We start from the raw sequence: 15,982 nt of genomic DNA, 5'->3' as shown, positions 1-15,982 counted from the left end.
CGAATCGAATCGAATCATATAACAAGGGACTCGTTTCTCGAATCTCCTGATGAATTACTGGGTCGGAAAACTTAATAATATCAACACTATTTTTGACAACAGCGATTCGACTTTACTGGTTTTGAAAGCTTGATTTCAAAATCTGTATAATTTTGTGGAATACATTGGGCATGTTCGTTACCACCAATCGTGCGTTTCGGCACGAACAACTATTTTCGTGCACAATACTCATTACCAGAAATTTCATTTTTATTGATTCCTTACACTTGAAATGACTTATTATCGTCCTCGGGGGAAAGACTATTTCCACGAGTCCAAGAACGTCCGAATGACAAGCTTGTGGCTTTTTTATCAGGTCATATTTTGTTAATCTTTTATGAAGACGGTGCGGCCGAGTGGTCAGACACGTACACATACTCTTAATATATATATTTAACCAAGCCTAAAAGTGGAGCTCAACAATTCCTTTTTTTAATAGCATTTATTTAAATGATAAAAGAAGCAGAGACCGATACAACGTAGAATTACGGTTTAAAGGTTACTATATTTCGGCTGGCCAAACCAGCCTTCTTCAGGTATAATGAAAATTTACATTGGGACACACGCTTATATAGCTGACAAATATTTGCGCAATAGCGGAACTACGTAAAACTAAATTGATTGACAGTAAATATGAAGCAAATGAAATAATAGTAACAAAAAATAAAAAATGATAAAAGGAAAAAGCTGGTACATTTGGCCAGCCGAAATATAGTAACCTTTAAACCGTAATTCTACGTTGTATCGGTCTCTGCTTCTTTTATCATTTGTATTTTTTAAAGCCGATCAGATCTACAATTGATCCAACGTATACCAGCAGGATTATCGTCCACGGTTGTTGCTTGGACTTGACTCATTTATTTAAGTCTGCTTATGGTTACCGTATGAACGTAATAACTTTAAAAATTCCTCATCCTTATGCAGTCCTTATGAGTTATGCAGTATCTTGTTAGTGCATATACAGTTAACTTGTTACACAGGGGACCAAGGTATGCTCTTTTAAAAACACCCCCTCTCCACCCCCCACCTTCCAAAAAAAAGACAATTTCAATAGCACTGACATTCCTAGCTACATGATTATTGTTGAGCTGGGAGGTCTAAAAAATATCAACTTACTTTCTCACTTACTAACTTACTTACTTTGTAACTTACTTTCAAAACCAAATTATGATCGGCTGTTTATCGAGTGGCGCCAGTGGTTTCCTTGACGCTCAACTTGGTGATATTTCTATAGAGTTCACTGGATTCCAGCTGATCGACTGGTGCATAGTCAATACATTGGGCAAATGTGAACAAGGCTTGAAATTGTGCCTTCACAGCAAACATAAAATGTTATATCTCCGGTTCAATAAGTCGAGCAGAGACGATTGAAATGGTAAAATATTCTGTGAATTTCCCTACAAATTTATGATGCGCCATTTACTGCTGAGCAATTTGCTTGCTTGCAAAGTTCATGAGTTTGTGGCGCACGCCAAATACAAAAAGGTACTATCTCCGCTCCACACGATGCACAGAAGACGATTGAAACGGCAAAACATTCTGTCTTTACGGCTAGTATTCACTATAAATCTGTTTATGATGTGCCATCTATTAAAGAGTACTTTTGTCGTGCTCTGTCGTTTTGACTCTCCCGCTGCTGGTCCCTATAATTTAGTCTCGTTCTCTGCCTTGCTCTTTATTTCGCTACTCTCCAGTATAGTTTCGTCTCCGCCCTGTTTTCTCGTGCTGTCTTGCTTTTTCACGTGTTGCTCTCTCTCTCTCTCTCTCTCTCTCTCTCTCTCTCTCTCTCTCTCTCTCTCTCTCTCTCTCTCTCTCTCTCTCTCTCTCTCTCTCTCTCTCTCTCTCTTCTTTCCTCATTTGTCGACATATATTTATTACACCCATTTTGAAATCACTGATGATCCTTGCAATCTGATTGGCTCTCAACAGTATGATTTATTCACGAACCGCACCATTTTTTGCTCTAAAACGCATCCTTTTTCAGCCGTTCAAAATGAATATGAAATAATACTAACCAATCAAATTTCATGGCTTACCTGTACTAGCCAATCAGATTGCAGAAAAATATAGGGCAAAAAAAATTGTCATTTGGGAGATATTTTTCAACTTCTATTCCCCAAATTTCCCCTTTGCCTTAAAAAAAAACAGGTTTCCTGAAGTGGATAAATAAATATTAATATTGACAAAAAAAAAAAAAAAAACTGTCAGATTTCAAAATGGGTGTAACAAAGTGGTAATTGAACTTTGTCTCGTGCAATTTTGGTCTGAAATCATACTAGTGATTTCAAATCCAAATCGCGCTGCGCGCTCGCCCCGCGTTTAATTTTGCACTCCACTCAGTTTAATTACCATTATAAATTAGCTTTCTTCAAAATACCCGTTTGTTTTTCTCAAAAGCAGTTGGCACAAGCAGGGGTGAACTTGAGTGCGCAATTCGCATTGGTTTTACCCAGATGCTGCTTACGGACGTACGGTCGAAGGACAGTGACGTCATTACCAAAACCAATATTTCTCACATCGATAGGTTGCCATATTCCCTTACCCATGGTGCTCTGCGTGCGCGACTTCGGTGCGTGGAGTTTTTCTTTGGTGGACCCGCATTAAAATCCTAGGGCACACTTTGTGAATAGCAAATTGTGGATTATAGTGTTCCGAAGCAAACACTCTCCAGTGCCAAATATACCAATGTCACATTTTCTTTCTTTTTTAATTTAAAACCAGACAGCTTGAAAACTCTGAAGAATGGCTGTGGGCCGGGGTGATGTTTAAGATGAAACTGAGCGGCTAACCGATAAAATTACGAACCATTCGTGGTGATGGGTTATTAAACAAACCACGTAAACAATTCCGTATTTCAAAGTGATTCTTCAGCGCCGACTGAGATGTACGGGATAACAACAATTGTGATGCCACTGAAGGTCGTTTTCTCTGCAATGAAATAATAAAAAGCAATTTGCTAATGTTAATTCTCTAATGTTAAATGATTTCATATAATCAATTACAATAGTGAGACAATATGTGTAATTAGTGATAAAAGCTTGTAACCGACGTCGTGTTTTCTTCACAAATGATTGCCAAAATGACAAACCTCTTTCCTTGAATGCGTAAGACTTTTTAATATAGTTGCAAACAAAAAAAATAAGAGAAGGTTCATCGAAAAACAAATCCAAATCAACGCAAAAATGCCTTGAAGGAACCTAAAATGAAACAAAATGTATAGAAAACTTACCAGCTCGCCCAAAATGTATAACTATTTTTCATTTTATTTGCGAATGATAAGTAAAAACAGTAATTTAACACTCAAATCTGTGATGAATCTTACCGGCTGCAAAGCACTGTTTGCTGCTTTTCACTCAAGCGCTAGTCTATTATGAGAGAATATGTTTGACATTGATTAGTCTATCATAAAGGCGTTGTTTAATAGTGTTTCTTTGATTTTCAGATATCATAAGACGCTACAAATAATCATCTCCTCGGTTCATTCACTTATGTACTCACACTCCCACAACGAAAAGGAAACACTTAACAAAAAGACAGGGAAAGTAATAATAATAATAATAATAATAATAATAATAATAATAATAATAATAATAATAATAATAATAATAATAATAATAATGGTTTATTAACAGATCCACTGGGTGGCTCTTCCCTGTTAAATTATAATTACAATTACAAAATAAATCAAATTTAATTAAATTAAGTTATTTACAAATTATACAGCAGAAAACAGGATTGACGGGAAACAATTACAGTAAAACTAACTAATGGCTTTGTACTGTGTTTCTTAAAAAATTCCTTGAGAGTCTTAAAAAGGTTCTGTAATCTTTACAGTTTCTAATAGTTTCGACGCATTATCTTGGAGAGTGCCATTTTCGGTCGGGACCACTAATCTAATTGAATTGCTTGAGCGCAGTTCCTTGGGGCATTCCTGTTTTAGATAATCTGGCCAGATCTTGGCGTTATGCAAAGCTTTAAAACATGATTTCAGGAGGTTCAGATCTCTTCTCTCATTGATTGGAAGCCATCCGATTTTAAGTACATCCCGAAAGTTCTTAACATAGTGAGCAGCGAATTGAACCCGTTGCAAACGGTGAAGTAAGAATTGACATTGGAAAGTTGGAATGAAAGACATGACTCGCACTTCAAAAACTCATTAATAATTCGTAAGCCCATTGACCTATCAAATGGTCGATAAAACATCACGTGCAGTGGTTTTAGAACCTGATAAAACCTCCTCTTTATTAGTATGCGGTGTTTAATGTTTTTCTCGTATGCTAATTTCCAACATTCACAAAAGCATCGTTGTTATGAACTCTCTTGGTACACGCTTTTCCACGAATGTTTTTGAAGCCGTTCAAAAAACTTGCAGCACGTGTTTTATCGGGTCTAAAACCACTTGGCTGCGTAAAATCCCGATAAAACACTGTTGCTCGTGCTTTAAACATTACATTAAAACGGGTCGCCGTGTCGCCACAGCCGAATGAATTACAAAGTTTACACTTTACAGACATTTAAGTGCAGCAATTTCTTTCTAAGTTGCTTTCTGTCACATTTATGTGAAATGGTTTAAATAATCCTAATATTCAATTACCGCGGTAGCTAGAACTTCGAGAAAAGTCTTTTGGAGTGTTTTGACGCTGCAAAATTGTTGTTCGCGGGCGGTCGGCATGTCGACCTCTACTTTTGAGCTCGTATTGATCTGGCAAAAGAGATTTTTGCTGCTTGACATGCAAGCTTTTAGGCTTTTAAAAAAGATTTAAACTTTTAATTTTTAAAAGATTAAAAGCTTTACTAAAAGCTTGCTAGTTTCATTTAATCTGTTCAGTGTTTGTTATTTAAGTTGTTAGGTTAACTGAAAAAATTTATCCTGTGAACTGAAAAAGAAGACAAAAGGACAAAATCTTATTTGCAGCTTCACTGTCCATTAGATGATCAGAAAAATCAGCAACTACACGCATGAATATTAAAAGCTCCAGCTTACAAATCAAGTACTTCTTGAATCAGTAAGATAACATTTAGAAGGCATTTTAGAAAGAATTAAGAAGTCATTGACAAAAACTTGGTAAAACGCAGCTCTAGAAAATGGTTTTGAATCGGCCTCCACCAGGACTAAGTCTTGTGGTGTGCGGCACAACCCACTTTGAAATAAACGGTCAAAGAAAATTAAGTATATCAGCATTGTGGAATATATCTTCTGTTGTAGTATTTTCTGGCCAGGAGAATTTCCTGGAGTTGTTTCCAGTACTGTGGTTTAAAGTAAGTGCGGAGGGAGTAACTAAAACAAGTACGTGGTGCTGAATATCTATCATGACTCTGGTGTACAGTTTCTTGTTTACAGTTGCATAATTTTGATAGCTTTGACTGCACTGTTATTCGAAGCGAAGAAGCGTTTGCAATCACTAAGCTGAAGTCCATACATGGTAACAGCCCCAGGTAAATTTGATTGTATTAGTGTGGGTTTATAATGTAAAGTGTGGCAAGGAAGTGGATCTGAATTCAGTCCAGGCTTACGGTCTCCCTGACTGTGGTTCTTGATAAAAGACATGACTCAGTTATAACCGGAATAGGCCATTTTGATGATGGCGTCATTTGCCTATTACTAACAGAATTCACTTCGTTTTCACTTTCAAATTCAAATTTTGTAGTCCTAATGGTAAGAACAGTAGCTCTCATTAGCGCGAAAAACAACAACAACCAGAAAACTGAGGGATAGACTTAGTTGTGCATGGTCAATTGACGCCATCATAAAAATGTCCTTTTGGTTTATTAAAGATGTTAAAGGGACACAGTCAGCTTTGTGATCGAGCTGACCTGGACACTAGTTTTGTCAGTTTGAAAAGCGTCTACCTCAACCTGAAATCAAAAGGTACGCGTCGAATACATCCAGAAATCCGCTTCAATCTTCCAAGTGTTTTATTCGATTTTCAATCGTTTACTAAAAACCTGTTTCTGAGTATGCTTTTGCTCATCCTATGATACTATTTTATCATATTTGGTTGAAAACACTATGGATCGCGTCTCCAACGGAACATGAAAAGAAGACGTGGGAAACGTGAAGGCGCCGGGCGGAAGAAATGCCTGCGTTGACTAAAATAACGAAAGAAATCAATCTAAAACTTTGCAGAGCAAATCACCATGATATATATTTGGAAAATCGCATTTTCTCAACCTGGCGAAAGGTTCGTGCGGAGGGAATCTTCGTAAACAATTCGAACTTTGCGTCATGGCTGCTTGGATTGGAGCTCAGACGAAGACAAGCTTCGTTACACAGTCGATTATCTCCTTGACAAGGAACACCTCTAGTAGAACCTTGTTTTCTACGGGTCGAGCAAGCCTTCTTACAATGACATGGGTTTTGTCCCTAAAATTAGATAGTGGAGAAGTTGTAGAAACGAAATTATAAAAGCAAAATATATGATTGAAAGCAGAAATAAAGCTTATCGGTCGTTTCGCTACATTGCAGTTCAGTTGATTTGCTACGTTTTAAAATTGACATATTCACTAATATTTGAACTCAATTTGCTTCTCTTGCGAACACTGTGAAACGTAGAAACAGCTAAGATAATTTTTCACACGACCGGATACCGAAATAAACGATTAAATGATTCTTCGACTTCAGAGGTATTGGTTGACGTTTGGCTTTCCTTGGACAAGTCCATCGTGTCAGTAAATCCTTCATGGTATAAAAAAAAAAATGAGTTTTCTAATATGACATTAGGTCTAGAACTACTATAATAATTTTTAATGGTAAAAACTTCGACTCGACAAGGTTTGTTTAGATTTTTCAAAGGATGCGCTTCTCAGCGCGAGACTTGTGATGAAGTGTGATATGCAAATCAGCTTAGAAATGATATCTAATGCGCATGTGCACCAGCTGACTGTGTCCTTTAAGTGGCTACGTCCACGGATGAAAGCACAAAAACTCTGAGAACGAGATCAGCTATTGTAAAGTTATCAGTTTCACCGAGCATTTGGCAAATGTTCTTGTGGCCCTTTGTACACAATAGGCCATTTTACAGTTGCGTGCTTAGTGACCTGGCCTTGGATTGGAAGCGAGGCTGAGGGTGGCCTTGTTTTGATACAAACCTCGCTGCTTTTCATATGTAGATCATGCTGTTCTTATGCTAACTAGTTTGCATTTACATATGAAAAGCAGTGAGGTTTGTATCAAAACAAGGTCACCTCCAGGCTCGCTTCCAATCCAAGGCCAATTAAGCAGGATAAAAGGTTGGTTGGTAACTGTCGCAATGAACTGGAAGCAGTCTTTCTCTAAAAGGAACATGGTTCAAACGTTTTGATTCTACATTTTTATTTCAAGCTATGGTTTCAAAATGTTGGGAACTTTTATCTCGTTTGTTTAAATAAAATGTTTGCTGTGCAAGGGACCAAGTAGTAGTAGCAACATTGATGATGCATCTATTACACGGGATACGTTTCGCGTTAATTCTAAACAGCCCGCCTTCAAGGTTGATAATGCAAATTACTATTTTTTGTAGAGTCAGCTGCTGGCATGACGGAAATTAAGAGATTTTGGTAAACCCATGAATGCGAAAAATTTTAGTTTGGGTTATGACGTCACTGTCCGACCCTCTGTCCCTACGTACGTGCGCCCCTCTATGTAAGCCAATGTGAAATGCCCATTCAATTTAACCCCGCGTGTTTTCAGCGGGAAGTGGGATGACCAACTTCTTTTAGAAGGACAAACGAGAATTCTAAAGAAACTAATTCTTGTGTCCGTTGAATATGTCGACAAACTACATATGTTGACAAAGCAGGCGACTAATAATCAAATTTGAAACCCGAGAGCGACTGAGACTGATGACGAACAAACAGGCGAAATATCAGTTGAAAACAAACGTGGTGAGTAGGCAACTCGCAAGTCACTTAGAATTCTAATTGACTTGTGCATTTTTACAGGAAACTGTCGGTAATTTTCCATATTTAACATACTTCAAATAAAATTATACACAAATACTTAAATCGTTGCCATACGTCAAACTTTCGTCGATAAATTAATTTTGAACATTCACAGAGCTATTCACCGAGTTATGAATTGTTTTGAACAGTTTGTGTTGGACTTGGGTAATTCATTCGCCATTCGCAGCGCACATTTGTAAATACGCTCTAATTTTAAGCGCTCACTGAAATATTTCGGGCCACAACCAAACATTATTTTTTTCTATATTCTCCTTTTGTTAAAGTTTACTTAGAGACTATAATTATTTCTTTAGGAGAAATATTCCCAGAGTTATGAATTGTTTTGAACATTTTGTGTTGGACTTGTGCAATTCATTCGTAGCGAATATTTGTAACTGAACACGCCCTAAGTTTAAAGTAAACGCTCAAATATTTCGAACCATAACCAAACATTATTTTTCTTTTATTTCTTCTTTTTTTAACGTTTGTTATGAGACTATAAATATTTCTGTACGAGGTATATTTACAGAGTAATGAGTTTTCAAACATTGTTTTCGAGCTCCAAATTGCACGCGTGAAAAACATCACGCGGAAGTCAACTTGCAAGCCGTTTACAAATTAAATGCTTTCTTTCTGGCAACAATAGATAAATTTTCCTTATTGTACGCATTTCAAGCTTTACACAGATACATTAATAGCTTCCACGGGACAAACATTTGCGGAGAGCTTAATGTTTTCATCCACAATTATTTTATGCTCTTGAACGTCATCGGAATTCAGGCACTGTTATCTCGGACGATCAAGAAGAATAGCTGGTTCAAAACATTTTCCGCTGACATATAAACAGTTGCTTTATATGCACTTAAGATACATATATATATATATATATTAAACTCCAGAACGGATGAGAAATTTTTAACGTTATTACGTGTTATTACGTTCATACAATAAGCAGACTTGCATCCATATAAATGCTATTAAAAAGGAATTGCAGAGCTTCGCTTTTAGGCTTGGCTAAATATACATATTATGAAGGTTACGACATTTTTTAAAGTAAACAAATTTCGAATGAAACTTCATCCATCTTCAGTCGTTAGTGAGTGTGAAATAATACAAGAAGTATACAATATAGCTAATTACACTGACGTGACAATAAATATAGAACAACCAACCAATTACAACGTTACAAGAAAAGTAAAAATATAGCTAATTACGGCGCGATGATAACAATGGAACAGAACAGAAAATACATACTGAGTAGACAAACATTACTAAACAGCTAGCGGAAGAATTACCTGAAATTACATTTGAGTCTAAAAAAATTACACTTCAAAGCATCGCAAAAACAATTCTTTATCACCGAAACCTCAATCTCGTGTATGTTGTTTTTGCTCAGGTTAATCAGTATTTTCACTTCTGTTGCGAGTGCGTGTTGGCAAAATAATAAGGATTTCATTTTGAAACTTTATGTTGACTCTCCCAGTCGCGTTATATAGTGTAACTTTTGGCAAGTCTTTTTCCTCATATTCAGGTCTTCTTAGGCCATCATTGAAGGAATGACACAATAATGTATGTAAGCCTGTACCAAGATTTCTGCTTTAAAACACTGTGGTATTTTGCGAACTAGAGTTTTGTTTCTGTCACCCCTTCAGTCCTAGCTACTCTTGACAAATTGTTGCCGATACGTTCGTATCCATTATTGGCAACTGGCAGATCGAGGCTCAAACGCCGTTTTTCTCTTTTACAGGGAAGATGCGCTAACAAAGCATTTCTTAAGCTAGGAATCTGCCATGCATAGAGGAAAGGGTTCAGACTTGAGTTGATCAAAATGAAAACGAACTGAAGATCTCTAAGCCAGTGAATTGTTATGCAACTGCAACTTCGGCAGAAGTTCAAAATGTAGATTATAACGCATGACGGCGCGTAACAAATGAGGTACGCCGTCAGTATGAGAACAAATGTCTTCACTATACGCTTCTCGTGTTCCAGTGCTCGCCTTTGCGCACTTTGAGATTGTATTTGCGATGACGTTTCAAACTGCGCGTGGAGCTTCCGATAAATGGAGATGTACGAAAAGAAAAATATCACCAACGTCGCAACGATAGCTGTATTGGCAAAAATGAAAGCGTATTTAATGACACCAACTTGGAAATAAGCAGCTAACGGCAACGCGATGGATACAGACCAAATAAAGACAGAAGATGCGAGAGCGTGTCGTTGCTTTATCCTGTTTCTGTAGATGACGGGATGGACGACAGCGATGTAGCGTTCGGCTGCCATTGCTGTCAGACTGAGCGTTGAGGCAGTACAGCAAATAAAAAAAGAGACGTGGATCACTGGAATAACTGGTAAATTAGGATGGTTTGTTGTTGCTTCTAAGATGTGAATGTAGGTAGAAATCGTCATCACTACACCTCCAACAACGAGGTCGGCGAATGCTAAGTTGACCACCAGGCAGTTGAATGCGTTTCGAAGAAGTATTTTTCGCTCTTTAAACACCGCTAGGCAGATTAAAAAGTTGGTTGGCACTGTAAAGAAGATCAGGACGATAGAAATGATTGTCGTGAAGAACGAAAGGGACATCGGAGGAGGAACATCGGAGCAGTCTTTCTCGAACAGTAACATGGCAAAGTAGGTGGGGTATTTTCGACTTCCTCTCTTGGAATCACAAACTTTTCCCCACCGTCATTTGCTTGCTTTTACACGGATGAAACGTGTGTTTGAATCAGGGAAATATCGGTGCCAACTGAGTATCCTTTTTCGGAGACTGACACTTAATAAAAAGCGGTCTCAGTTTTACGCTGTTTTAAGACTGTCAGCTTTATTACTAATGTATATAATGCCAGCTGGAAAAAGTCCATATATTTAAATATTGCCTGAAAACGGAGCATATAGTGAAGTCAAAACAATTTTTAATTGCAAGCGGAAACGTGAAGTAAATTTTGAACACATACATACATACATGCACATTTTATTGAACTTCCCCAATGGGGCTTTTAACGAACAATAAGAAAATATAGGCTATCTGTGAGTGCATGTGGCTACCGTAAGTTGAAGCAGAAATATTGAAAGATAGGAAGAAGTGACCATAATTTCATGTTAAATTATATTATTACGAGTCAAAATGGAGACATGTTAAATTTACTTATATCTATTAACAGACGTTTAAATATCATGCGAGTCGAAGAATTGACTACGCAAATTTGCCCCTATAATTTGCCAATATAATTTAACATGAAATGATGGCCACTTCTTCCTATCTTTCAATATTTCTGAAGTAATCAAAAGCTTGTAAATTTGTAACAATCCCTTAACTTCTATCAATATAGCTTGCGAATCCTTTTTTGTTCTGTATATTCACTTATTTGTTTACTACTTATTTAAGTCTTATTTCAGTTGCTGCTGCTGCTTTGCAAACTTTGTTAATGTCAATTTGTAAACACCAAAACTTAGTTTTAGCATTTAGTTTAATATGGTCATACCTACCCGCCTTGACTAGCTTTAGCTATTTTCAGGTAGGTATATACCTAGCTTGTACCTCTCTGTTTTTAATCTGATTATTGTTGTTGTTGCCGCTCAGTCACAAGAATTAAATAAAAAACGTAGAAAGCCCGTTCGAAATTGTGGTTTAAGCTAAAATAGACCAGTTTTCAAAAAGGAAACTCTTTACTTCCTGCAAACGTTTTTTAGACACTTTTTTTTATCAGACACTCAGATCGCGCAACAACTTTCAGTGAAATTGACAACCCTGGGTTGACAACATACCCGCCCGCTGCTTCAAAAATTCAAAATAAGAAAAAAACCTTTTTCGCAACTACAAGATACATTCTGTTTAATACAGATTTATTAATAAAGAATACCTATCTCTTATCCAATCCTAAAGACTACATAACAGAGTTATCAGAAGTGGTCGAGTGCCCCAGAGATACTGAGAATCATAGTAAGAAAATAACTGCAATTGTTATACCTCCCAACTCAAATACGTTTTCCGATTGGAGGAGAACGTGCCACGTTCCATGGATCAAAACTCCCTAAGGCGAACAAAACTCACTCATGCCCAAGGGAACAAAAACAACAGCTTGAACTTTCGACTCGCACGTGATCAGGTCGTGCACCTTGAAAAAGCAGCAAATTTGTTTGCCAGCCCACGTCAAGAAAATAATTTTTTGCGGTCATGGCAGCTAAACGCTTTCAAACAAGAACTGAAGAAGAAATTCAACAGCTTCTTCGGGACAAAACTCGAAATCTACTGACAAGGCCACCCACCATGCAGTGAAAATGTCGAGAGACTTTTGCAAAGAGCAAAATTTAGACGAAAGCTTTCAAGATTTTGCAATAAAGTCGTAAGGTGACACCCGTATGTAATATGTTCTATTTTTGAGTTTTGAGGTATAACAAAACACTTAATGACTGGCCCCACGGGAAACAGTGAGCTTTGTTTCCCCTTGACCCTCAATGTTCCCCTGAGGGTCTCGGGTAAACAAACCTCACTGTTTCCCTTGGGGCCAGTCATTAAGTGCTTACCGTAAATGATGTAAAACGATCAACAGGAAGTTTTCAATCTACTTTCAAGGTCCAAACTGTTATAATTCGCTAAATTCTGACATAACTAGTTCTCCCTCCTCCGCTTCTTTTAAAAGAAAGCTTAAAGAATTTCTTCTCTCTAGGTATTAACTTCTGTAAGGCTGTAATTCTTAAATAACTTATTTCATATGTGTGTGTGTGTGTGTGTGTGTGTGTACGTGTACGCAGTCAAAGTTAATTACCATAAGTCCATATTGTAATTCTAATATAAGATTAGTTATTTTAAGTGAGGAAGCCTGACTTGTCATAAGCCTCGTGGTTTCTTTCAGGTTTTCTCGCCATTTATTTTCTTACATCAATTTTCTTCATTTTTTTCCATCTGTAAATGTTGTATATGGCAAAATAAATATTGTATTGTATTGTATGTAATAAACGCTGTGGGCGTTTATTGAATTTCAAGGGTTCGAGGGTGGTGTTTAAAAGATAACAGAGGCGTTTAAAAGAGAGAGAGGCGTTTATTCTAATAACTGTAACATGGTAACGTAAATACGGTATTATAATAACCTAAATGACAGAGCTTGAGGAGACTATCAAGTCCGTCCGCTGCTAAGTCTAAACCGTCTACAAATCCATAAAGGTATATGGTACATACAAAGCGGCGGAAAAGGGTACTGGTAGTCCTTATAGCTCAATGTCAAGACGCAACTCGCATACCGGTGTTAATTAAGCAAGAACACAAATAAATTGATTGATTGTATTGTACATCTGTTTCTAGTTTATGTGTGGTTTTCAAGGAAGGGGGGCGTTTATTAGACAGGGGGCGTTTGTTAGGGAGGGGCGTTTAATACAAACTTGACAGTTTAGGGCGGCGTTAATTACAAAGGAGGCGTTCATAAGAGAGGGGACGTTTATCAGATCATTTACGGTAATGGTGAAGTTTATATTCAACAATTATTTACTAAAGCCGGCGAAACACCTGGCGATTTTATACGTCGATCGCGGCGAATTTGAGCGCCCTTGCGATTTTCGCCACCGATTGATGCGGAACCGGTAACTGGCGATTTTTATCGCCGATCGCGCCGATGTGGCACTTCAACCTTGTTCCCAGGCTTCACCAAGGGGCATTTTGAAAAGTCATGTTATAAAATCGTCCAATCTGATTGGTTGACTTAACTGGCGATTCTCAGCGATAAGCGTAGAAAATCGCGGGAAAGGGCACACTTGGCGAATACCGAGGAATTTTAATCGCCGATATCTAACATGCCAGATACGATCGACGAAAATCGCAATCGCTGCACCGGGCACTTTCTCGACTCCAGAGCTCTTCCCTTTTGCGCATGACTGATGACGTAGTCAAAGCCGAACGGCTGTGGGGTCGAGAATGCAGCCGTCACACCTGGCGATTTTCGTCGATCGCGGCGATCGGCGTACAAAATCGCCAGGTGTGTCGCCGGCTTTACGAGCTGATAACGGTCTTTGAACGGGTTGCGTTCTGGAATAAGAATTGGTTGGTAGTAATAACCGCCATTTCTGTATTCTTTATGCTGCCCTCATTTTTTCTTGAAGAAAGAATTCTAGCCGATTTGAGGCTCATTTGCTGGAATCCGAAAAACACTTCCAAGCTGGAGAATGCTAATCGTTATACTAGATTATGCAAATTTGTCGCTCAATCAGAAAAAGCAAAAACTAATATCTCGCGTTCTATTAAACGTAGAAAACCCATTCGAAATTGTGCTTAAAGCTAAAATCGACCACTTTACAAACCAAGTATATTTTCTACGCGCAAGCTTAACGTTTGGGGACAATCTTATCAAAGCTCAGGAGTACCTAATGGGACCGCTCGACTAAGAAAACGCTGTGCAAGCTGGAATAGAGCTGGCTGGCAACTGAATACATTAGACGGTTAACTGGCTGGAACGTTTTTAAATTTTAAATAGCTAGCTTGCTGAGAATTTTTATTAAAACGCTGGTTCTAACTGGGTGAAAGATGTCTCATTTGTTTTTCCTGCTGACCCCTGTCAGGCTCGTAGAAAATCTTATTTGACTTTTCGCTCTAACACCGTCTTTACCAAAGACATTTGAAGGCAAATAGCGCGTCAGAAAATAACGGAGGCTCCACTGTTTTCCATCATGTGTTGTTCTTTCTATCTCTATATCACGCTGTGTATGTCAGCTGTCAATATAAACGCGGTAATACAGAACTATTTCATATCATAACAACTCGTCGGCGTGATCGAAAACAGCCGGAAATCCGTCTACATTCGCAGACTAAAAGTCCACAAGTGATAACGTACATGTCTCTTTTGTTTGAAGTCGTCGACAAATCGACCTCTGAAATCCCCGCGAGTCAGGAGTTACTTACATAAGGATTAGGGGTTTGTGGTCGCCCCTGTGTCAGATTAGTTTTTTTAATAGTTGGAGGTAAAAAGGGTTCTCTGAGCTCGGCGGACTCATGGCGGACTGTGAGTGGTGGGAACTGCAGTCAGCCTGAAGGCAACGAAAGTACCAGGAAGAAATCACTGAAATCGTCTCTGAAGTCAATGAAAAGGTGAGAAAAATGTAGTCAGCTAGTTTACCATTGGTGAAATGCATCTCATTAAGGAGACTTAGGATATTTCCCAAGAGATCAGGATGAGAACGGTGGCCAGGTCACTCTATTGGTACCAATCGTACCAATGGAGCGATTAGTCAGTCCATTGGTACACCATTGGTGAAATGCATCTCATTAAGGGGACTTAGACTATTCTCCTAATGGATTGGGTTGAGCACGGTGGTATTCCGGTCGTCCATTGGTACTAATCGTACCATTGGTACCAGTGGAGTGACATTGCATTCCATTGGTACACCATTGGTGAAACGCATCTCATTAGGGGGACTTAGACTATTTTCCTGATGGATCGGGTTGAGTACGGTGGTATTCCGGTCGTCCATTGGTACCAATGGTACGATTGGTACCATTGGAATGACTTGGCATTCCATTGGTACACCATTGGTGAAAGCCTTATGGATCAGGCTGAGTTCGATGGGATTCCGGTCCTCCATTGGTACCAATAGTACGATTGGTACCAACGGAGTCACATGGCATTCCATTGGTACATCATTGGTGAAATGCATCTCATTTAGGAGCCTTAGACTATTTTCCTTGTGGATCAGGTTGAGTACGGTGGGACTCGGGTTGTCCATTGGTACCAATGGTACGATTGGTACCAATGGAGTGACATGGCATTCCATTGGTACACCATTGGTGAAATGTATCTCATTTAGGAACCTCAGACTATTTTCCTTATGGATCAGGTTGAGTACGGTGGGATTCCGGTTGTCCATTGGTACCAATGGAGTGACATGGCATTCCATTGGTACACCATTGGTGAAATGCATCTCATTTAGGAGCTTTAGACTATTTTCCTTATGGAACGGGTTGAGTACAGTGGGATTCCGGTCGTGCATTGGTACCAATGGAGTGACTTGGCTTCCATTGGTACACCATTGGTGAAATGCA

At 38.4% G+C, this 15,982-nt stretch overlaps 1 protein-coding gene across 1 annotated transcript; it reads right to left on the bottom strand.

The window, feature by feature from the left end:
• Positions 1-9,370: 9,370 nt before the first annotated feature.
• On the bottom strand, positions 9,371-10,922 carry LOC146472698 (adenosine receptor A1-like). Its single transcript, XM_085119500.1, has one exon. It carries the CDS (start codon positions 10,582-10,584, stop codon positions 9,583-9,585), a length of 1,002 nt encoding a protein of 333 aa, XP_084975626.1. The 5' UTR covers positions 10,585-10,922; the 3' UTR covers positions 9,371-9,582.
• Positions 10,923-15,982: the final 5,060 nt, after the last annotated feature.

Source organism: Pavona decussata, unplaced genomic scaffold, assembly GCF_977016875.1.
Source record: "Pavona decussata unplaced genomic scaffold, jaPavDecu1.1 SCAFFOLD_98, whole genome shotgun sequence".
Lineage (NCBI taxonomy): Eukaryota > Metazoa > Cnidaria > Anthozoa > Scleractinia > Agariciidae > Pavona > Pavona decussata.
The sequence above is the reverse complement of the archived record's forward strand: the minus strand, read 5'-3'. Positions and strand labels throughout refer to the sequence as shown.